General features: G+C 38.7%; 1 protein-coding gene across 1 annotated transcript in view; it reads left to right on the top strand.

Annotated features, from left to right (window-relative positions):
* Positions 1-24,512, top strand: part of DOCK11 (dedicator of cytokinesis 11) — a gene marked incomplete at both ends in the record, with an annotated part of 236,379 nt that overhangs the window by 66,180 nt on the left and 145,687 nt on the right. Inside the window, 5 exons of the mRNA XM_080719505.1 lie at positions 1,707-1,823; positions 1,909-1,998; positions 3,079-3,161; positions 5,032-5,101; positions 5,733-5,828. Coding sequence (XP_080575631.1) covers positions 1,707-1,823; positions 1,909-1,998; positions 3,079-3,161; positions 5,032-5,101; positions 5,733-5,828 — 456 coding nt within the window. The remainder of the gene's footprint in view (positions 1-1,706; positions 1,824-1,908; positions 1,999-3,078; positions 3,162-5,031; positions 5,102-5,732; positions 5,829-24,512) is intronic.

Genomic DNA, 24,512 nt, shown 5'->3' with positions numbered 1-24,512 from the left:
ACTTGCAGCAGGTATTTGTGAAATTATTTAAGAGAGAACTTAACAGATGCTAATTAAACCAGCTAAACACTGAATTTAAGAACTGTTTTGGCAATCTGTAGTGAGAAGGCAGTTGTCACCAAAAGCAAGACTTTTAAATTATTGCCAGTATCTAAAATTTGATTTTTTTAGATAAGACTTTGTTCTCTCAACTTCTCTGCAAAACTGATCACAAATTTTGTGTTAGACATGAGAGATGGAATCAGTTAACTTTTGTTTGGGTCCATGAAAACATGGTAGGTATGGCACAAGAGGATAGGAAAATTTCTGAGTTCCTCAAATAGAATATTTTCCTTCTGTTTCAACCCATTTTGAACTAGTATTCACAAACATAATTGGCTTGTTTTGATCTCATGGGTGCATAAATACAAATTTAAAACTTGAAATAAAGTATATCTTTTTTAGGATCTTTTAGATTTGTTGAACGCCGATTTTCATTGGTTTGATTGTTTACTTTAATCTTTCTAAGTAATCTTATAGATATGAAACTTTGATATGTCTGTGACCTATTGTGAACCATGTATATAAATGCATTTTAAAGGGTCATGTAGATGCAATATACCGAGTATGCTCTCAAATACTATGTACAGAAATATAACTCACATTGCATTATGATATTAAGCTTTAACATATCTTGTTTATTTTTTATTTTTAGCAAATACATGAAAACATAAGTTATATATGATATAGGGGTACTGTGTAAGGTTGGATAAATGAATACATTGTGAATTTTTTTGTATTGTTATTTAAACCCAGAGGCATTCTATCTCTGAGCCATATCCCCAGCCCTATTTTATTTTTATATTAAAACAAAGTCTCACTAAGTTACTGAGGATCTTGTTAAGTTGCTGAGGCTAGCATTGAACCAGTAATCCTTCTGTTTCAACATCTTAAATACTGGAATTATAGGTGTGCACATTACACCTCGCCATGGACTGGGTCCTTCTATCACTGAGTACAACTAGATGTCCAACAGGGACCTACTGGCTGCCACATGAACCTGCCTCTTTTATGCTCTGCCTATAGGATTAAGCATCTACACTGTCATGTGGTACACTCTTGGAACAGTGTACCTGGCACAAAGAAGGCACATATGTGTTGATACTTTGTCCTCTTCAGTTACCCAGCAAATAGTGCATATTTCAGTAAATGTCAACTCATGGGCTTCCAAATAGACTATTTTTTTTTTACTTAAAATTGAAGACAGTGTTGCAAAACATTTTGGTATTTCTCTTGAACTTTTGTCTTTAGCAAGGGGGAATTTGTGTCTATATATGTATTTGGTACGTGTATCTAGTTATAGAAACTCTTTCTCTTGTGAAACTGTCTCCTTTAAATACTTATTAGTATACAGGCACAGTGGCACATGCCTGTAATACCCGTACTTGGGAGGCTATGGCAGGAGACTTGCAGGTTTGAGGCTAGTTTCATCAATTTAGTGAGACCCTGTTTGAAAATAAAAATGAAAAGGGCTGGAGTGTAGCTGAATGCTAGAGCATCCCTAGGTTCAGTCCCCAGTAAAGTAGAATGAATACATACATACATGCATACATACACACATATATACATGTTTATTTGTACCAGTAATGCTATCTTTTGTACACAAAGAAGAATTTTTCTCTCTCCTGAGTGTTCACATAATAACTTTATTTTTGTCTCTTTTAAAGGAAAAGGCCAAAGTTGTTGAGCCCTTGGACTATGAAAATGTTATCGCCCAAAGGAAAACCCAGATTTACAGCGACCCCCTTAGAGATCTCCTTATGTTCCCAATGGAAGATATATCTGTGAGTCACAATGCCTTTTTTAAAAAAACAAAAACTGCATTTTCCAAGGCAGCTATTATAGCAAGAATGTTCTTTTGTCATTCAGATCTCAGTGATAGCCCGTCAACGCAGAACAGTACAGTCTTCTGTACCAGAAGATGCTGAAAAGAGGGCCCAGAGTTTATTTGTCAGAGAGGTAAGAGGCTTGATGATCATAGAAGAGCATTTGTCATACATGCCACATACATGTACCAACATATATATTTCAAATTTAAATTTATTTATAAAATAAATAAAACATTTTAAATATTTTTCTTTAATGTAAATGGAAAGGAAAATTACTGAACTTAATTTACCTATATAACAAGTCTATATTATGTGATACTGAAGATATGGTTTAAATTTTTTTTTTACAAATAGCATATGTTCTTAGTACTTTTCTTTTAGATTGGAGTACTTCCTGGACTTGGAGTCAGAGTATTCAAAACAGGATATGAAATGAGGTTTATTATCACCAGTTGGGTTAAAGAAAAATAGTTGATCCCTTTAGGAAGATACCAGTACCAACATTTCCTGAATGGTTTTTGAAAGCCTGTCAGAGCCAGTCATATTGTAATATGCCTATAAGCCTAGGAATTGGGAGGCTGAGACAGGAGGATCACAGGTTTGAGGCCTGACACAGCAACTTAGCAAGACAGTACCACAAACACACAAAAATCTGTGAGTATATTTGCAAATTCATTTTTTGGTACTTTGGATTGAACCCAGAGGCATTCTATCTCAGCTATACCCTCGACCCTATTCCATTCTATTTTATTCTATTTTATTTATTTATTTACTCATTCATTCATTTATTTATTTTTTATTTTTTATTTTTTTGGTGGTACTGGAGTTCCTGGAAACACTTCTACTTCCGGGCTACACTCCCAGACCTACTTTATATTTTTTTATTTGGAAACAGGGTCTCTTAAGCCAGCGAGGCTGGCTCCGAACCTGCGCGATCCTCCTGTTCCGCCTCCCAAGCGCCGGAATAAGAAACGTGCGCCACCATGTCTGGCATCTTTTCCAGTTTGAAACAGGGTCTCACTAAGTTGCTAAGGGCTTTGCTAAGTAGCTGAGGCTGCCCGCAAACCACAATCCTCCAGTCTCCACCTTCCAATTACTAGGATTACAGGCATATACCACCACATTGGGCTCTATATTGCCAAACTTTCAAGAAGTGGATATATGTGTACTTTTTCTATATTTTAAATGAAAGATTTCTGCTTTCTTTTAGTGTATTAAAACATATAGCACAGATTGGCATGTGGTAAACTACAAGTATGAAGACTTCTCTGGAGACTTTCGAATGTTGCCATGGTAAGTTTAGAATTCGAGGGAAACAAAGAGGAGAATTATTAAAACTTTTTACCTTTTTAAACCACTTCTGAAACCTCTGTTACAATAAAGCAAAACTCTGAATATTAGCATGTTTGGTAAATACAGTATTTTGACTGATTGAATGTTTTTAAACTTTGCTCACTGAAATTCTTCCTATAATATATGAGCCCACATTTTGACTCTGATGTATCATGAAATAGTCATTAGTTAATTCTGGATACTCTAATGAGCGTTTTCCAGTGGTATCAATGAAAAAGCTAGCTTTCTGGCTCAATTCAATGACCCCCATATATGCTTAGAAAAAAGTACAACTGTCTTTAGGTTGAAGGAATGGTCTGAACACATTGGCCCAGGAGCCACAAAGCCAGAGTTCAGACCTTATCCCTGCTACTTTGTAGCTGGATGACCTCAGACCAGTAACCCAACCTGTTGATTCTCCCTTTTTCCCCACTGCTCATTGCATATATATATATATATATATATATATATATATATATATATATATATATATATATATATCATCTCATATTCTCTGTGTCTCTCTCTCAGGAAATAGTTTGGTAAAAATAAGAAACAAGATATTAGAGTAGCCTTTTTGTAGTTTTAGAACACTTTTCTGGAGAAGGAAACAGAATATTAAAATGACTGGTCCAACTGGACATGGTGGCACATGCTTGTAATCCCAGTAGTTGGGAGGCTGAAACAGGAGGATCACAGGTTTGCAGCCCGCCTCAGCTACTTAGTGAGGTCCTGTTTCAAAATAAATAATAAAATATTGGGCTAGGAGTGTAGCTCCGAAGTAGAATGCCCCTGGGTTCAATCCCTATTACTGCAAAACAAAACAAAACAAAAAATACAAGAAAATAAAATGACTGCTCCAAGTTTATAAAGCAAACAAGTAGAAAAGCCAAAATACACTATGTTGTGCTTTGATCCAAGGAGGAATAAGGTCCTGCTGTTGCTGACAGCTCTGGTTTACATTTCTTGGGCACTTCTGCCTTCTCTAAGTATTTAGGCTTATGTGGGAGTCCTTAAAGAAAATATAATGCAGGCATATGGAAATGTAACACTGAAACTAATTAATTTGAACTATTAAAAAGTGTTAGTTGGAGCCAGCCATGGTGGTGCACACCTGTAATCCCAGTACGTAAGAAGCTAAGACAGGAGGATTTCAGGTTTGTAGCTAGCCTCAGGAACTTAGTCATATGTTCAGCTACCTAATAAGATCCTGTTTCAGAATAAAAAATAATATAGGCATGGGGGTGTAGCTAGGAGGTAGAATGAATACCCCTTGTTTCAAACCACAACACTACACACACACACACACACACACACACACACACACACACACAAATGTTTTAGTCAGGTGTGGCAGTACACATCTATACTCCCATTACTTGGGAGGCTGAGACAAAAGGACTGAAGTTTTGAGGCCAGCCTCAGCAGTTCTTTGAGACAGAGGCTGAGACAGGAGGATCTCAGGTTCAAGGCCAACCTCACCAACTTAATGAGACCCTGTTTCAAAATGAAAAATAAAATAAGGCTGGAGATGTAGCTCTGAGGTAGAATGTCCCTGGGTTCAATCCCAAGTACCAATAAAAATGCGTTAATAATAAAAAGTAACGCAGAGCTGAGCTGTCGTTTAATGGTAGAGCATTTACCCTAGGTCCCATCCCTAGCATCAAATTCCATTGGTATAATCTGTTTGAAAAGGAGGAAAGGATTTCTTCTTATGCCTTGGCATTTTCTTATTAGTGAAAGGAAGATGTCTACTCATCTTGCCTTTGTTTGTTGTTTTCCTTCTGTCCTGTTCTGTTCAACATCCAAGACAATTTTCTTGCATTTTCAGCAAATCTCTGAGACCTGAAAAGATCCCTAGTCATGTATTTGAGATTGATGAGGACTGCGACAAAGATGAGGTAAGAATGGGGGCCACTGCATTCATTCCTTCATGGTCACTTCTGCTAAAAAAAAAAAAAGATTCCAAGGAAATCCCCTGGGGGAAAATACTGGAAGGAGTTGTTTTTGAATGATCTGTGGCCAGATTCAAACTGATGAGTGTTTTTTAATTAAAAATGTAAATTAAAAATCATTACATTTTCAAATGGTTTGAGGAAAAATGGAATAAAGTGGACTGTGATTAGTCTATAAAGATGTTCTCCCACCTGTGGGATAGGCTTATGGAGTCTCTGTTGTTGTGTTGGGCATGTGGTTTGTTGATTCATCTGGACTCTCCTGCCTAACAGATCCCTCTTGGGACAGATGGCCGGATGTCTGTGACATTTCGAGGTACACTTTGACTGTTTGCATAATGCAGAAGACTTTGACAGACGAGAGTCCCGTTCAGTACAGTCACTGAGTGCCTCCTGAGTGTGCAGCATGGGGCCTTCATTCAACAGTCAACAAATGGAAATTACTATGTGGGAAAGAGAGCTTTCTGTTCTAGTTAGGAGATGAGGGCAAACCCTGATTCTGCGCCCCCTGCCCACATGCTGACTAATGGGATGGTGGCTGGTTGCTGTTTCACTGATGGTTTTTTCTCTGTTTCAGGATTCATCTTCTTTATGTTCTCAGAAGGGAGGTGTGATAAAGCAAGGCTGGCTGCATAAAGCAAATGTAAATAGCACCATAACAGTTACCATGAAGGTAGGAAATAGTTGTTATCTCATCATTTTAAGGATATTGGCATAAGTAGTCCATCTGGAAGCAATGTTTATTTTACAATGAGCCCTGGTTAAGAAGTCTTTAGGAAGAGAATTCTCACGGATGTATGGAATTTTAAAAATTGGAAACCTCAGGGTAAATTTAGAACTGTCACTTTTTTCCAGTGTTGGTGATCTAACCCAGGGCCTCTCTCATGCTAGCCAAGTGCTTTCCCACTGAGCTACACCCCCAGACTAGAAGCATAACTTTTTAAAGAGAGGTCTCGTAATTATTATCTTCTAAATCAGGAAGTTTAAAAGGAAACTATCAGTTGAATGAAGGAAATAGCTTTGAGAAAAAGGACCATATCAGAGAATCATATTTGGAAATGAACTTTATGAGTGGAAGGTATGGCAATCCATTTCTTTAGCAAATAATTATTAGGTGCTTATTAAATACCAGTCACTGTGGAAAAATACATGGATATCTAACATGGGAAGTCCCTCATCTCTAATGGCCTCCAAAGTAGATAGATAATCCCTATGCAGAACAGTACCTTAGGGTGATCAGAACAGCCAAGCTAGAAAATGATGGTTTTGCCAGGATAGTGAGTTTGTGCAAGAGGTTCATATGAGACAAAAGTAGGAACGTTGACAGTACTTGGGAGGTCGAGACAGAAAGATTACAGGTTCAAGGCCAGCCTCTGCAACTTAGCAAGTTCCTGTTTCAAAATAAAAATAAAATGGCTGGGGGAATGTAGCTCAAAGGTAGAATGCCACTGGGTTCAATCCCCAGTACTTCTTCATGTTCTTAGAAGGGAGGTTATATAATCAGGGGGAAGTTCTCCTTTCCACATACCTGGTACTAAAAAAAAACAAAAACACTAAAAGGGAAAGAAATCAGCGCTAGGGATGTAGCTGAGCGATAGAACACTTGGTTAGCATGTGTGAGGCCCCTCTGAGTTTAGTCTCTGGTACTGAAAAAAAAGCCAGGGGAAGAAAAAATCATGCACAGCATGAATGCATTGGACATGAGTTTGGCCTTTGTTCGAAAAGCCTTGAAGAGACATTAAAATCCAAAGGAAAAAGGAACAAGCTACATGAAGATTCTGAGCAGAAGAACAAATTATTCCCTGAAACCAAATATAACTGCTCTTTCAGATATTCAATATAAGATCATGTGGTTGACTGAGGATGATTCACACTTCCATTAAGCATTGAAGGTCATTCTATTTTTCAAATAACCTGCAAGCGGAAACCATGGGCGTCTATCAAGGGAAGAGTCAATTTTTATCTTAATTTAATATTTTTCCTGCTGCTTTCCCCTTAGTGGTCCTGTCCTGTTCTCACTTGCATTTTGAAGCCTTGAAGATAACAAATTTAAATTGTAGCATGCTTCCTGTGTGTCTCCTGTGCCTAAACCAGGGCCAGGCACAGTGAAATAGGTGTTATTATTATCCTTAGTTCAAGGAGTGATAAATGAGGCACAGAGAAATTCAATAACTAACCCAAGGTTACACAGCTCCCAAGTTTTCAGAGGTGGGATTTGAGCTAAGGTAGGCTGTTGCCAGAGCCTCTGCTGTTTTGATTAACACATATTAATTGTGCCAAGTAATCTGCTTTACTGTGATATTTCCATACATGCATACATTGTTCATTGATCGTGTCTACTCTCCCTCCCACCCTCTATGTTCCTCCCTTCTGCCTCAGTCCCCTTCCTGTTCTCTGAGCCTATACTCATAACCAGTATACTATCATGCTCTGTAACTGAATTAGACTCAAATCTTTATTATAATTTATCTCCTATCAGAATAATCAAGTTCTCAAACACATGTGCGAAGGTTATAAGTCTGTACAGATTGGTCAGAAAATAGTTCCGTAGTTTAAAAAAATTAATTGTAGAGGGTATGCACACCTGTAATCCTAGTATCAGGGAGGTTGAGACAAGAGGGACATGGGTTTCTGGTCCTCTCCAACTCACTGAGGACCAGTTTCAAAATGCAAAATAAAATAGGGCTGGGGTTGTAACTCAGAGGCAGAATGCCTGTGGGTTCAATCTCTACTCCCACAAAAAAGTAATTGTTATATAATAATTGTATATATTTATGGGGTACGGTGTGATATTTTAATATATGTATAAATGTATGATTATGCCATCAGAGTAATTTGAAATCCATCACTCAAAATGTTCATCATTTTTGTGTGTATTGGAAACATTTCAAGTCTTTTCTATTATCTATCTTTAAATATCCAATTAATTGTTGTCTACTATAGTTATTCTACTGTGCTATAGAACTTTAGGAATTATTTCTTTCTTCTGTACTCCTGGGTTTTATAGTTTTTTCTACTAGACTCCCCTCCTCTAACATCCACAAATTTTAAAAGATTTTTATCCAAACTTAACCTTTAACTAAACACTAAGTAAATATATTGTGTGGAAATCTGGAATCATAAAATAAGATATTAAAAAGCAAATACATTTACAAAACAGTTCTCCACAGGATTCCTTTAAATTATTTCTCTAATAATTTTGAATTCTTATGAATAAAAATTCAATTGCCTCGAAATATATTCAGCTTTCCATTTTCTTTCATATTTTGGGAAATACAGGTTCATTATTGTGGTAGGAAGACTAATGAAACCCCTAAAGATCTCCATGTACCCATCCTTGGAACCAGTAAATGTTCTCCATGGCAAAGAGGAATTAAAGTGGTCAATCAGCTGGTAGGGAGGGCTTTCAAATTCTCCAGGTGGGCCCAAGGATCATGGTAAGTTGAAGAGAGTCAGGAGAGCCATGGAAAGAGACAAGAAACAGAAGCAGGGACAGAGTGAGAGGCTATGTGGCTGGCTTTGAATATGGAGAAAGGAGTCCCAAACCATAAAATGCAGGTAGCCTCTAAAGCCAAAACAGGCAAAGAAGTGGAAAAGGGTTTTTCTTTGCCTTGATGTTAGCTGAGTGAGATCTAACTTACAAAATTATATGATAGTAAATTTGTGTTGTTTGAAGTCAACAAGTTGTTGGTGGTAATTTATTAAAATAGGAATAGAAACCCATGTAATTAAAATTATTTTTCAGTTTGTATATTATCGCTTCCTGAGGTAATTCCTTGAGTGGTGATCACATCGCCCAGATGAAGGAAACGGCCACCATATGACTCCAGCTAATTGTTGCTTTTTTTTTTTAATGTGCTTTGCCACTTTCTTATCTTTTGTTGCTCATATTTTGGTCACTTACTTATCTCTCTCTCTCTCTCTCTCTCTCTCTCTCTCTCTTTCTTTGTGTGTGTATGTGTGTTCATTCACACATCATTAAGGCATGTTTCTTCTTACAACCTGTAAAAAATGGTAGCCAAGGAAGGAAAAGGACAATCAGTCTAATTGGTCAGCTGAGGCTACACAGGTTTGAACAAAATTAATAGGGATCGTTTTGAGATGAGAAGGCCATAATGAGGTTTGAGAATGTTGTCTGGATTTGGATTTAATTTATCCATTCTCTATTATGGATTATGGCTCTTGATTTTGGATTTCCAGGAGCTAAGCATATATTATACTCTTTTGGTTTCACTTCCTAAGCCAAAGCAGTAGTACTATTTCAAAATCTGTCACTACTACAATGGGTATGAGAGGAATGTTCTACTAGAACCTTCTGAGGAATTTTGCCAATGTTGCATTTTCCTATAAGAACTGAATTTTAACTATCGTTTAACGGTATTGGGGCTAGTTAGAACTTGAAGCACTTACTTTAATGGTTTTATCATGTTCTCTCTGAATAATTAGGTGGTGCATGAACATATATATGTGGTGAAGGATTGGGAATGAGCAGCCATTTAGTAGTTGACAGGTTAGAACTTGGAGTTCAGGCTACTAAGGCATACGGAGTGAATAGGGCTTGAACTTTTAGGTGCCCTGTTATGGGGGGGGTGTCAAATAAGTTCTTCCTACTTCAAGCCTGGATTGGTTGAGGCAGAATGGAGAAGCAAAACCTTCTGGCTGGTGAGAAGTTGAGAAACTCATGGACAATTGGGGGAGGCATAGGCAGAACCGAGGGAGACGTCTTGATAGTGTTTGAGACATGCCAAGAGGAAGATCTCTATAGGTTTCTATTGTGTTAATCTTTGAAATGATGAATATGAGTGAATCTCATAAGCAAATGTGCGGCTGACTCAGGTGTGCTATTATCTGAGTCATTTTCCCGGCATTGGAGGCAGGTTTACACTTGGTACAGCCAGAGTTCCCTGCCTGCTTTGGCCTCCTGTACACACACCACAGAGAAGCTTTGGAAGCTATAGAAACCACATCACACAGCAAGAGATAGTATATTTGAAAGCAAATTGCCTCTTCATACCAGAAAATCCAAGCTTTGAGAGCCTCTGAAAACTCACAGCTGACTTGCCCAGAAGCTGCCACAGTAGGATTTGGGTATTCATCAGGACTCACTGGCAAATGGCCCACAGAAGCCATGCTTCTTGCCTTGTATTTTATCTGAGTCTCCTTGAGGCACTGTGCCTTGACATTGGCCTGCAGGTCCCATTGGGTTGCTAGGTAGTAAAAGCAAGGTAGCTTGGTGCCTCACAGAGTGAGTTACATGTTTGAGAATCTTTCTTCTTTTTTCTGTGATGCTAAGGACTGAACCAAGGGACATTCTACTTCTGAGCTATACCCACAGCTCTTTTCATTTTTTATTTGGAAACAGGGCCTCACTAAAGTTGCTGAGGGTGTCAATAATTTGCTGAGGCTAGCCTCCAACCTGTGATCCTCCTGTCTCAGCATCCCATGTACTGGGATTACAAACATGTGCCACCAAACTCAATTTCCTCATTCACTTTGAAATTTCTGAATTAAGAAAAAATTATGTAAGCTGGATATGGTAATGCATGCCTATAGTCCTAGCTATTTCTGGAGGCTGAGACAGGAGAATTGTGATTTGGGGGCCAGCCCGGGTAACTTAGCGAGACCCTCAGCAAACAAATTATGTATGACTGATTCTTTGAAATGTTTGAAATTATGTATAACTTAAAACTTTTTTTATAAACAAATTTAAATTTCCCGGACATTTTAGTTATGAGAAATATGAAAATCTAATGTCAATGAAGGGAGAAATGGATCATGAAAGGAGGTGTAAAATTAAAGAAAAGAGGAATCAGAATACACTCAGTAAAGTTGATAGCAGGTAATCAGAAGATTCCCTAATGTACATGATGTACATTCACAAACATATCAAAGTCAATCAGTAAGCCAAACATGAGAAGGAGGGAGGGGGTAGGTTGGGCTTGGTGGCACACGCTTGTAATCCCAGCATTTGGGAGGCAGAGACTGGAGGATCATGGTTAGTGGACAGCCTCAGCTACTTAGGCCATTCGCAACTCAGCAAGATCCTCTTTCAAAAAATATAAAGACTAAAAATGGGACCAGAGGTGTAACTCAGAGGTAGATGCCCTGGGGTTGCATCCCCAGTACTGTTAAAAAAAAAAAGAAGGGAGGGGGGAAGGAATAGGGTGGGAAGTGAGGAAGGGCCAAATGAGTTACGTGTGCATGTATGCCTCTACCATCTTATACCCCATTAAGATGTATTACTACAATGTACCAATAAAAATAAATAAAATAAGCCAGGCATGGTGGTGCGTGCCTGTAATTACTATTCTTGGGAGGCTGAGGCAGGAGTGTTTGGGTTTGAAGCAAGCCTCAACTACTTAGTGAGGCTCTCAGCACTGTAGCGAGACCTCATTTCCAAATAAAATATAAAATAGTATAACTTAAAGGTAGAAGGCCCCTGGGTTCCATCCCCAGTACTACAATATAAAAAAAGAAAAATAAATAAAATAAATATAAATATGCCTCAAAACTGGAATAAAGAGGACTCCTAGTGTATATAATCTTTGGAGAAAGCAACTATGTGGCCTTTAAGGTAATATAAATGATTCAGGCAAATGAATTTGTTGCATGGGCTGTTTTAGAAAATTAAAACTCCCTAGCTAGCTACCAGAGAGTTTTACAAATCATTTCAAGTTGATAGAGGTGGGCTAGAGGAGGATAGCAGTGAGACTAAGCTGCAAAATTTTGTATTTTCCTCACATACACCTTTTCCTGACCCTGGCTACTAGTTGAGCTACAGTCTGTAGTTCTCTGCAGTTGTCATTATTTTCCTCAAAGTGCTTGCTGAGTAACTTGATGATTGACTGAGAAAAGCAGGTTTTAGAACAGCTGCTAATGATGTGGCCCACTTCATGAGTCCCAGGGCTCTGTGTTTGAGCACTTCTTTTCATGAAGGGAATACGGCCTCATGCAGCTCTTGCAAAAGCTCTGGGCACAGTGACCATTTTATACAGCACTTGTAAATGGCTTACTTCATGTCCTAACAGGACCAGCCTTACCATAATGATTAATTTTCTCAATTTATGCTTTATGGTCAATGAGAATGCACTCTATGGGCCCAACTTCTATTTCTGATAAGGTATTGGAGAGAAGTTTAATATAGCATAGAGAATAAATGATTCCAGAGGCAGAAACTCCAGTCCCAAAAGAAACCTATTCATTTTCATCCTTTCTCTTTCAAGAAGATGCAAGAGACATCTGCTTTGTTCAGCTTCTTCCTATATTATTGAAAGAACTTAATTATGGACAAGATAGTTGTGATATTGAACATGACCTTCCTCTGGTATTTAGAATTATTTTTAAGGGATATCATGATACAGGGAATAAGGAAGTATTTGATCTCAAGGGTGGTTTTTTAAATTTATTTTTTATTGGTGCACTGTATTCATACATCATAATGCGATAAAAAAAAACTTTTGTAGACATACATGCACACATCGCCCAATTAGCCCCTACCCGATCCCCACCCTGTTCCCTCCCCATCCCTCCTTCCCATGCTTGGTTTAGTGGTTGAAATCTAGTATTATAGCAAGTTATCCAAAGTTAACAATGATAATCTCACATAACAGTTTCATTTGTCTGCTACCAAGCTTTTGATGACTTAAAGATAACATTTCAATATTTCTTTTTGCTTTCTTTCTTACCAGAGAATATTTTTTTCTTTTTTTTAGGTGAGACTATCATACATTTATTTATTTATTTTTCAGAAAAAATCTATCCTAATGTGGAATATGGACTCTAGTTACCCAAAACGATCTTGAAAAAGAACAAAGCCAGAAGATGTATATTTTCTGATTTCAAACCATATAAAGCTACAATAAGTGAAACAGTGTAATACTGTTCTAAAGGCAGATATATAAACCATTGGAGTTAAATAAAAGCCTAGAGATAAATTCTTCCATATATTGTCAAGTTATTTTGGACAAGGTTTCCACAAACATTTGGTGGAGGAAATAATAATCTTTGAACTAAATATTGTTGAAAAATAATAATTACATGAAAAATAATAAAATTGGACCTTTACCTAATACCATATACAAATATAACTCAAAATAGATAAAAGACCTAAATATAAATCTTAAGACTATAAACTTTTAGAAGAAAATCTGAGTCATTAAACCTCACAACATTGAAATTGGCAGTGATTTCTTGGATATGATTTCAATGGCACAGGCAACAGAAGGGTAAACAAACTCCCTAAAAAATAAAAAAATATTGTATATCCAATGACAATGTAAACAGAGTTAAAAGTTACTGATAGAATGGGACAAAATATTTCCAAATGCTGTATCTGAAGGTATATTAATATTCCAACTAGAAATTCTAAAAATTAGCAACAATAAAGGCAAACAATACAATTTAGAGATAGGTAAAAGACTAACATAAATAATGAATCTCCACAGATAACCAATCTTAGTTGTCTGTTGGATGGAAAATCTTGTTTCTCTGGTTGTGGTGTGTGTTACCTAATTCTTCTTTGTAGTCAATCTCTTTGAGTATTTTCTCTAGCGCTGGTTTTGAAGACATAAATTCCTTCAGTTTCTGTTTGTCATGGAAGCTTCTTATTTCTCCATCTAATTTGATAGAAAGTTTTGCTGGGCAGGAAATTTTTGGCTGGAAGTTGTTTTCTTTCAGAGTTTGGAATATGTTACTCCAAGCCCTTCTGGCTCTCAGACCCAGGGAGTCAATCGAGGCTGATTTAGACCATGGGGGGTGTCAGGTTGGGCGTTCTCCTATGGTGTGATATCTCTGCCACCGCCACTCCTCCACTGGGTCAAGTAGTGGACTTGGTGAATTCGCTGCTGCCGCCTCCGGTGGCAATATGGCGCCGCTGCCACGCCTTTGGTCGTGATGTTGGCGTATTTCTTCTCTGGTTTTGCGCTTTGCTCTGAGTCCCTGCAGGGTGTGCTGAGCCCAGCCGCTGGGAGCTTTTGATGCTCCCTGCGCCAAAAAATCTGCCGAATCCCGCCCAGCTGTTCTGCAGCGGCTCACCTCGGCTCGCTGTCCGCCGCTCCTCTCTGGAGCCTGGTGGGCTGTTGAGTGCATTGGTCTGGTACCATCCAGCGAATTCGCCGCTGCCGCCGGCAGTAAGGCGCTGCTGCCGCGTTCTTGGCCATGAGGCGGGCATATCTCCTCTGTGGCTCTGAGCTCCTTTATGAGTTCCCCTCCTCTCTGGGGCCTGGTGCTGCAAGGAAAGATGGTGCCCGCCGCTCCATGCTGTGGCAGCCACAGCACTGCGGTCTGGTTTCTTTCTTTTGTCTCTTTTTTCCAGCCCTCTTTTTCTCTGTCCCTTTTAATTACATTTTTTGTTTCTCTGCTAATGGTGTTTTCTGACTATGAAAGGCGCTGATTTTGTAGTAATAGAGATTGGTTGTTAGCGGGGCTTGTTAGCCCCGCTTTTCTCCGTCACCATCTTCCTGGAAGTCTCAAGGGTGGTTTTCAGTTTTTAAAAAAATGGTTGCACATTCTTGTACAGGCCTTTGTACACCCACCTCTATGCATCTTCTTGGCTCAGTTTGATTACATTCTCCCTCCCCTCCATTCTCAGCACTGAAATTTTGAAGTGCCTTGGTTTGTAATCAGGGTTCCGAGTTCAACTGCTTGATATATGGCTCACTTCTGCTGCCCTTTCTTACTTTTTTCCATTCAAGAGAGCCATTTGTTACGCATCCAATATCTAAAAGTCCTGACTTACTCTTGAACTGTTAAAGGTTTCCTTTTTCTTCTGCAGTGACAGAACAGCATATATAAAGAGGATTTTTACCTTCAAAAGCACATATTATATTAAAATAATTGCTGGAAGGTCAAGGTCATTATGTATATTGGAACAGAAGGAAGAGGAAAATATTTTATGGTGCTAGGGACTGAACTCAGGGGCTTTCTGCCTCTAAGTTTTACCCTCATTTCTATTTTATTTTTTGCGGTACTGGGTATGGAACCTAGGGGCATTCTACCTCTGAGTGAGATCCCCAGCCCTAATTTTTTATTCTTTATTTTTTTATTGGAAACAGGGTCTCACTGAGTTGCAAGGGACCTCACTAAGTAGCTGAGGTTGTCCTCGAACCGAGATCCTCCTGTCTCCACCTCCCGAATGTTGGGATTACAAGTGTGTGCTACCACGCCCGACCCCTATTTTATTTTATTTTTTTGGAAATAGGGTCTTGCTAATTAGCTGAGGCTGGCTGCAAGTCTGTGATCCTTCTGTCTCAGCCTCCCAGGTCCTGGAATTACAGGTTTATGCCACCACACCTGGCTAAAATCTTTTATTTTTAATACATTAGTCCATTTGTATTCTCAAGTCTACCAAACTGTCTCTTAGAGCTAACAGATTAATACTTGTTCATTATTTGTAAGGCATTTGTCACTAATTTGTTTTTTCTCATTCATTGATTACTATTCACAAAACATTAGTGCCAGACACTATTAGAAAAAAAGATTAATTACCAAGAGATCATTGAAAATCTTATTGGTACAAAGTATTAGTAATATGGAAGGTGGAGATGATAACAGTAATGACTACACAAAGTCATTATAAGAGTGAAATGATAGAATTTGGCTGGGCGTGATGGCACACGTTATAATCCCCGCGCTTGGGAGGCGGAGACAGGAGGATCGCGCAGGTTCAAAACCTGCTGCACTGGCTTAAGAGACCCTGTTTCCAAAAAATAAAAAAGTTTAAAATAGGTCTGGGAGTGTAGCCCGGAGGTAGAAGGGCTTCCAGGAACCCCAGTACCACAAAAAAAAAGAAAGAAAGAAAAAAGAAAGAAAGAAAGAAAGAGAAAAGAAATGATAGAATTTGAAGGAAACACTTAACCAAAGACTGTAAGGCACATGTCAATAGTTATTATTTGATACTGTTAATAGGATGCCATGATCTGACATGTGAGTTTTATCATGTAACAGTATTGGTGAAGATCTGAGCAAGAGCTGGGCATAGTGGTGCATACCTGTAGTCCCAGTACTTGGAAGGCTGAGACCGGAGGATTATCGGTTCGAGGACAGCCTCAGAATGTAGTAAGACTACCCACAATTATCTAGAACCTTGTTTCAAAAAACAAAAAAAGAAGAACAAAAAACAAAAAAAAATTGAGCAGGGCATTGACATGCTGAAATAAGTCTGAGGAAATAATGTATCTGCAAATATTGTATTTGCATTAAGAAGGGTGGATTGTAGATCTTTTTTTCCCTAAACTTTGCTTTCAATTAACTTTTTAAAATATTTTCTAGTACCCAGATGCAATAAAATTACTTGAGAAAAGCTATTTGATTTGTACCAAGTTTCCCAGGAGGTAAATCTATGTAATATATTAAAACTTGACAGGACTGTAAAATGATATGGTGGAGAGAGAGAGGAGTGTTATATTAGATCGCCAGCTTAGTGGCAGGGGTTCAGCAGAACGAAGTGCCTGACCTTCAGTTATAATTAACTGCAACTCACTTTTCTTCTAAATTATAAGACTTTCTTCCTATTCTCTTTCATCTTTGCTTAGAACAGTTCTGAGACCCAGAATGTGTCCTCTTTCTTGATTTTTCCCTTTCCTTGCTGTCACTACCATTCTGATTTTTCTGACAAGTTAGGTAAATAGGTCCCTTGTCTTTGTTTCTTTTCTTCTTTCCTTTTCTCTCTCTTCTTTCTTTTCTCTCTCCTCTTCTCCCCTCCCCTCCCTTTTTTGTGGCATTGGGAGATTGAACCCAGGGGCATTCTACTTCTAAGTTATTCCCAACCCTTTTTTATTTTTTTATTTGGAAACGTGGTCTTGCTAGGTTGCTGAGAGTCTTGCTAAATTGTTGAGGCTGGCCTCTTAACTGCGATATTCCTGTCAAGTACTAGGATTATAGCTATGCAGCACCACACTCAGCCCCCTTCCTCCATATCCCTATTTTATGTACTGGAGATTGTACTGAACCCAGAGGCATTCTACCTCTGAGCTATACCCCCAGAACTAGTTTCTATTCTTTATTTTGAAATGGTCTCACTAAGTTGCAGAGGGCCTCACTAAGTAGCTTAGGTTGGTTGAGAACCTGCAGTCCTTCTGTCTCAGCCTCTCAAGTAATGGAACTACAAGTATGTACTGACACGCCCAGCTGCCAGAGCCAGCCAGCAGAAGTACAGGTTCTGAAGAGAGGAGTGAGGATGAAAGAATTTGATCCTAAGAATTTAATTCAAAGAATTTTAATTTACTTCTCTTGAAGCACGGGAAGGTCGCCAATCTCTATTGGGCCAACCCCAAGTTTATTTCTCTTAAACGTATTTATACAGTTTCAGGTCAATCAATCCCTCGTGCCATCACCACCTGAGCGCATATATTGCGGACAGGTCAATCAGTACCCTCGTGCCATCACCACCTGATCTTCTCTCAGACCTTTTACTTTGAACTTTACATGACCCTAAACCTTGTTGACTCTGGGTGAAGGACAGTCAGCTGAGTCAGAAACATTAATCTAGGGGAAAGCCTTAATGGCTCCCCACACCCAGCCCCCTGTCTCATTTTCACATTACTCCCAGCCCACTTACACCACCCCTTAACCTGCAGAGCAGTCTTTCTCAGGGCTTCTGGTTCATACAATTTAATAGTAAATAGTTACCTTTTAGGTAACACACATAGGGGGACATTCTTGAGAATTATTCTATAAGATGATGAAAGGTTATCCTATTTTGAAGTTACGTGGTCCTCCAAATTTCCTGCTTTTCTTCCATTTTTGATGCAACTGAATGGCCAAAGGCCCTTGTTGTTGATCCAGAAGGGGTTCAAATGTTGTCATCCAAACTGCTCAGGACCTTCAGGGCCCAAGTAGTGGGCTTTCCTTTGTCTTGTTCCCCGTTTGGTTTTTCTCAGAGATCTGAATACAATACTCTTCAAGTATTGTGATTAAAGTATTGTGATCACTGATTAAAGTGGGGAATTGACAGGTGTGTTTATCATCTAGGAGAGATAATAAAGGTGAGGAGGAGGAGGAGGAGGAGGAGGAGGAGGAGGAGGAGGAGGAGAAGGAGAAGGAAGATCGCAGGTATCATAGAGAAACACCATTCTCTTGGATGAAACCACTAGATAATTTGCTAGATAAATTATTCATTCATTTCTTGTTTCCTTTGGTAAAGTCTTATTTGGCTTGGGCATTGCTGTGAACTTACAGCAGTAGATGTAATGTGGACCTTAACAGTCTAGAAAGAAATAGTAAATTGAAAGAGATGAATGAGCCGGGCGTGGTGGCTCAAGTTTGTAATCCCTGCGCTTGGGAGGCAGAGACAGGAGGATCGTGCAGGTTTGAAGTCAGCTGTGCTGGCTTAAGAGACCCTGTTTCCAAATAAAAAAGTATAAATTAGGTCTGGGAGAGTAGCCCGGAGGTAGGGCTTCCAGGAACCCCAGTACCATCAAAAAGAAAAGAAAAGAAAGAGAGAGAGAGAGATGAATGAGATAGTTGGGCTTGGCCTGGTGGTGAATGCCTGCAATGCCCATACTTGGAAGGCTGAGACGGGAAGATCTCAGAATTGATACCAGCCTCAGCAACTTAGGCCCTCATCAACATAGTGAGACCCCATTTCAAAATAAAAAGGGTTGAGATATAGCTCAGAAGTAAGATGCCTCTGGTGTTTCAAGCCCCAGTGCCTAAAAGAAGAGATATATTTGTATAGGGATAATGCTGTGAGAAAGATAAAACAGAGTGCTACAGTAAGGCCAGGTGCTCACAGAAGACTTCTCCAAAGAGGTGACACTGAATCAAAGATGGGAACGAAGTAAGAGTGAAGTGCATAGATATGCTGAAGAGGAGGATCCCAAGCTAAAGTCATAAGAAATGTGAAGGGCCAAAGGAGCACATTTGAGATATTTAAGGAAAAGCAGATAAACCAGTGTAGGGAGAACAGTGAAATTAGAAATGAAATTTAAGGCTGGGTGTGATGGCACACTTATCATCCCACAACTTGGGAGGCTAAGACAGGAGGACTGCAGATTTGAGGATAGTCTTAGCAATTTATCGAGGATCTACTTCAAAATAAAACAGGGCTGAGGTTGTATGTCGGGTGTAGAATACCTGTGGGTTCAATCCCTAGTACCAAAAAAAGAAAGAAAGAAGAAAGAAAGAAAAAAGAAAAGAAAAAAGCCAGACTTGGAGGCACACACTTGTAATCCCAGTATTTGGGAGGCTGAGACAGGAGGATTGCAGTTTCGTGGACAGCCTCAGCTAGTGAGGCCCTTTGCAACTCAGTGTTTCAAAATAAAGAATAAAAAACAGACTAGGGGTGTAGCTTTGAAGTAGAATGTCCCTGGGTTCCATCCCCAGTATGGAAAAAAACAAATAATGATAAAAGAAATAAAGTGTTAAGAAGTAAGCTGAGTTGAAATTATGTATAATATTTCAGGTTGTGGTTAGGCTTTTGTTTTTGTTTAATTATTTTTTAATTTTTGGTTTATGTTTTAATTAGTTTATTTTTGTGGTACTAGGGATTGAAACCAGGGATATTCTACCTCTGAACTACACCCCCAGCTTCATTTTATTTATTATTTTGAAACAGGGTCTTACTAAGTTGAGGAGGCTGGCATTGAACCTGTGATACTCCTTTCTCAGCCTCCTAAGTACTGGGATGACAGGCATATACCAATACTCCCAGCTCATTTATTTAAAAATTGTTTATTTTAAATGTACATAAAATTATATGCATTAATGTAGTAATATGTTTTTATACATATGTACATTGAGTAACGTTTAACTCAGTTAAACATATCCACCTCCTCAGACATTTACTATCTATCTATCATCTATCTATCTATATCTGCATTTGATACTGGAGATTGACCCCAGGGCCATTCTAGCTCAGTGTTACACCTCCAACACTTTTTATTTATTTATTTTTGAAAGAGAGTGTCAATAGGTTGCTGAGGCTTACCTTGAACCTGTGATTCATCTGTCATAGTCTCCCAAGCACTTGCATGTACTACCTGGCTTTTACCATTTCTTTTTTCTTTCCTTTTTTTTTTTGTGGTACTGGGGATTTAACCCAGAAGCATTCTATTTGACCTCTAAGCCACAACCTCAGCCTTACTTTTTATTTATTTTATTTTATTTTATTTTGTTGGTACTGGAGTTCCTGGAAGCCCTTCTACCTCTGGGCTACACTCCCAGACCTATTTTATACTTTTTTATGTGGAAACAGGGTCTCTTAAGCCAGCATGGCTGGCTTCAAACCTGTACGATCCTCCTGTCTCCGCCTCCCAAGCGCAGGGATTACAAGCGTGTGCCACCATGCCCAGCTTTATTTACAATTTGAAACAGGGTCTCTAAGTTGCAGAGAGCCTCACTAATTAGCTGAGACTGGCTGTGAACCCCGATCTTCCTTGTCTCAGCCCTCAGTCTCCCAAGTACTGGGATTATAAGCCTGTGACACTACGCCCGGCACTTTTACCATTTCTTTATTGTGAAAAGGTTCAAAATCCTTTGTTTTAGCTTTTTGAAATTTACAGTCCATTGCTATTACCTGTAATCACCCTACTATTCAATAGGATACCTGAATTCTTATTCTTATCTGAGTTAGTTTCCATTGGTCAACCTTCCCTTTCCATCCTTTCCCTTCCCTTTCCCTACTCACTCCATTTCAGATCTCATTCTGACTTTGATGGAAAGCCATTGGAAGGTTTGAGCAAGATTCTCTTGGTTTGTTGCTGTCATATGGTTCCAATACCAGTTCTACCTGTGGAATCAGATGGGCTCTTGGTTCCTAAATTTGCTGTTAGGTAAAATATGGATAATGAGTCAGCTGTACTCAATTCCAGTACTTGGGAGGCTGAAAGAGGAGGATGTCAGGTTTGAGGGCAGTCTCAGGAATTAAGCAAGACTCTAATTTAGAGAGACCCTGTTTCAAGAAAAAAATATAAAACAGGGCTGGGGTGTAACTCAAAGGTCGAATTACCCTGGGTTTAATTCCCAGTACAACGTACAGAAAAAAGTGGATAATTTCTGGATATGGTGGCACACACCTGTAATCCCAGTTCTTGGGAGGCTGAGATAGGAGGACTGCAGGTTCAAAGTCAGCCATAGCAACTAAGGGAGACCCTGTTTCTAAAAATATAAAAAAGGACTAGAGTGTAACTCAGAGGTAAAATGACACTGGGTTCAATCCTCAGTAAACCCCCCAAAGTGGATAATGATACTTATTTCCCAAATGATATTACAAGTAGCTATTGGTTACAAAGAGCTTAAGGCCTTCAGATGAAATTTATTATATAGAATAATTACCAGTATACCACATAGTTATAATTTGAATACCTGTTTGTTTTCTGACATGTAGAAAAAGGTAGACCTTAAGTAACTATTATTTCGGAAATTTAAAAATGGGGAAAATACATTTCTGATTTACCTTTTATTTCCATATGAGATATTTAGGATAGTGCTTTCTTTTAAAAAGGCACCATGGATGCTGGGGGTGGTGGCGCACACTTGTAATCCCCGCGCTTGGGAGGTGGAGACAGGAAGATCGTGCTGGTTCGAAGCCAGCCACGCTGGCTTAAGAGACCCTGTTTTCAAATAAAATATAAAAAATAGGTCTGGGAGTGTAGCACGGAGGTAGAAGGCCCCTGGGTTCCATCCCCAGTACCACCTCCCACCATAAAAAGGGCACCATTGAGAATCTCAAATTCAAGGTGAGCCTCAGCAACCTAGGGAGACCTTCAGCTACTTAGCAAGATGCTGTTTCAAAATAAAAAGGTCTGAGTGTATAGCTCGGAGGAAGAATTCCCCTGGGTTCAATCCTGAGTACTTCCCCTGCCACCAAAATCTTGCCAGAAGTTGAAACCCAACATATATTATACAAATTTAGAATGAGAAGAGATTTTAAAGGTCTCCTACTCTGTCATGGGGCCGAGTCTGGTTTCTAGAGATGTCATCTCTATATGGAGATGGAGGAGGGAAAGCGTGATGGGATGTAGAGGGAAATACACACAGAGCGGTGTGCATAGATGATTTTCATATACTGAAACTCTCTATGATGTAGAATTCCAGTGTTCCTAGAATATATTTTCTAAAATATCTACCTTCTCATCATGCTAAACCACACTACCCAAAGTAATAGGATTAAGTCAGGAAAGAATAAAATAACACAAATAATAATGAAAATAGTAAAACAACAACAACAACAAAACAAAACAAAACAAAACAATCCCAAAGTCCAGTGTAGTGGTACATGCTTATTTCCCCAGATAACTGGGAGGCAAAGGCACAAGAATCACTTGAGCCCAGGAGTTCAAGGCTAGCCTGGGAAACACAGTAAGATTCTGTCTAAAACTGAATTATTTGCTCTGCAAACCATGCGATCACAGTGTCTGAAAAATTGGTTGGAGAGAGGAGCTCTCAGCCTAGGAAGGCTACTGTATTTTTTATTCAAGTTCAATGAAATAATCTCTAGATAGTGAAACAATAACCTTGAGGAATCTGAGTGAATCTGAGTTTTGAGGACAGTTTCTCTGCTAGATAGCAGGGGATCTTGGCTGAGAATCTAGATCATATGACGTTTAGGCATCTGCTCTTTCCAAATGATGTTTCAGGCATCCAGATCTCTCCCCAGATTCATAAACTACTTGCTACCTACCTCAGTATCACATTTACACACAATTTCAATGTTACAGGAGGTGATTTTCTGTAATCCTCATCCCTTTCCATCTTTTGTAATGATATGCTTTGCATTATTGGAATAGGTGGCTGCTGCAAGGCTTCTCTGCCTGGTGAAGCAGGTGTAGAAGAAAAAATTTGCAGACTGAAGTTTGACTCCATGCTACAAAGATTTTTGTTCTGTATTCTCCCTTCCACCCTATTCTTTGTTGATGACTATGGATTCTACAAAAGAACTCCATAATTTCTATCACTGAAACTACAGACTTTGAGTTTTATAACTGATTATATTTAAAATTTTTTGTTGTATTGTGGTTTTCTCATAATAACTTTTGCCTGGAAAATGTAGTCCAATTTTGGCCTGGAAAATATATTCTGATTTTTGCCAGGCATAATTGTAACTTTTTTTAAAAAGATATTTTATACAAACTGAATACTCAATAAATATTTTTCATTTGAAATGAGCAAAAATATTGGGTTTTTAGGTTCCTTCATTTTAATGACAGATGTAAACCATTGTCATGAAAATAAAATAAGCGAGTCAGCCATGCTAGCACACACCTGCAGTTCCAGTACTTGGGAGGCTAAGACAGATGATCACAAGTTTGAAGTGTGGGACCAATTATTTATTTATTTATTTATTTATTTGTTTATTTATTTATTTATTTATTTATTTATTTATTTATTTGGCAGTACTAGAGATGAGACCCAGAGGCATTCTACCTCCAAACTATGCTCTCAGCCCTATTTTGTATTCTTTATTTTGAAACAGGGTCTCATTGAGTTGCAAAGGGCCTCGCTAAGTAGCTGTGGCTGGCCTCGAACTGTGATCCTCCTGTTTCAGCCTCCCAAATGCTGGGATTACAAGCATGTGTCACCACATCTGGCTGAAACCAATAATTTAGTGAGAAACTTCCAAAATAAAAAAAAAAATAGGGCCCCTGGGTTAAATCCCTATTACCAAGAAAAGAAAAGGGAAAAAAGCACACATATATAATCACCATTATGATTAACATTTTATTTGTACATTAATTTAGGTTTCTTCTAGTAAGATTACAAGCATGTGTCACCACATCTGGCTGAAACCAATAATTTAGTGAGAAACTTCCAAAATAAAAAAAAATAGGGCCCCTGGGTTAAATCCCTATTACCAAGAAAAGAAAAGGGAAAAAAGCACACATATATAATCACCATTATGATTAACATTTTATTTGTACATTAATTTAGGTTTCTTCTAGTAAGTTTAAGTATATATTAATTAAATATAAGAATATAAACCAGGCATGGTGATGCACACTTACAATCCCAGTCTTGGGAGCGTGAGATAAGAGGATTGTAGGTTTGAGGCCAGCCTAAGTAACTTAGCAAGGCCCTCAGCAAATTAGTGAGATGCTGTTTCAAAACAAAACATAAAACAGGGGGGGGGGTATAGCTCAAAGGTAGAATTCCTAGCACCAAAAAAGAAGAATATATGTATATATTCTCACCTATACATGAGATGTAGATTGAATACTCCTAATCCTAAATACAAAGACTTTTTGAAGTTTTGGATCAGGGATATTCAACTGGCAAAGTCGTCTGTGCAAATATCCTCAAATCTAAGAAACCTTCAAATTTGAAATTCTACTAGTAGTGTTTCTGCCCCCCTCTCCCTCTCTCCCCCTCTTTCCCTTCTCTCTACCCTCATTAAACCCAGGACATTCTACCTCTGAGCTTC

This window comes from Muscardinus avellanarius (genome assembly GCF_963383645.1).
Source record: "Muscardinus avellanarius genome assembly, chromosome: X".
NCBI classification, from domain to species: Eukaryota; Metazoa; Chordata; class Mammalia; order Rodentia; family Gliridae; genus Muscardinus; species Muscardinus avellanarius.
This window is presented reverse-complemented; position numbering and strand designations above follow the sequence as displayed.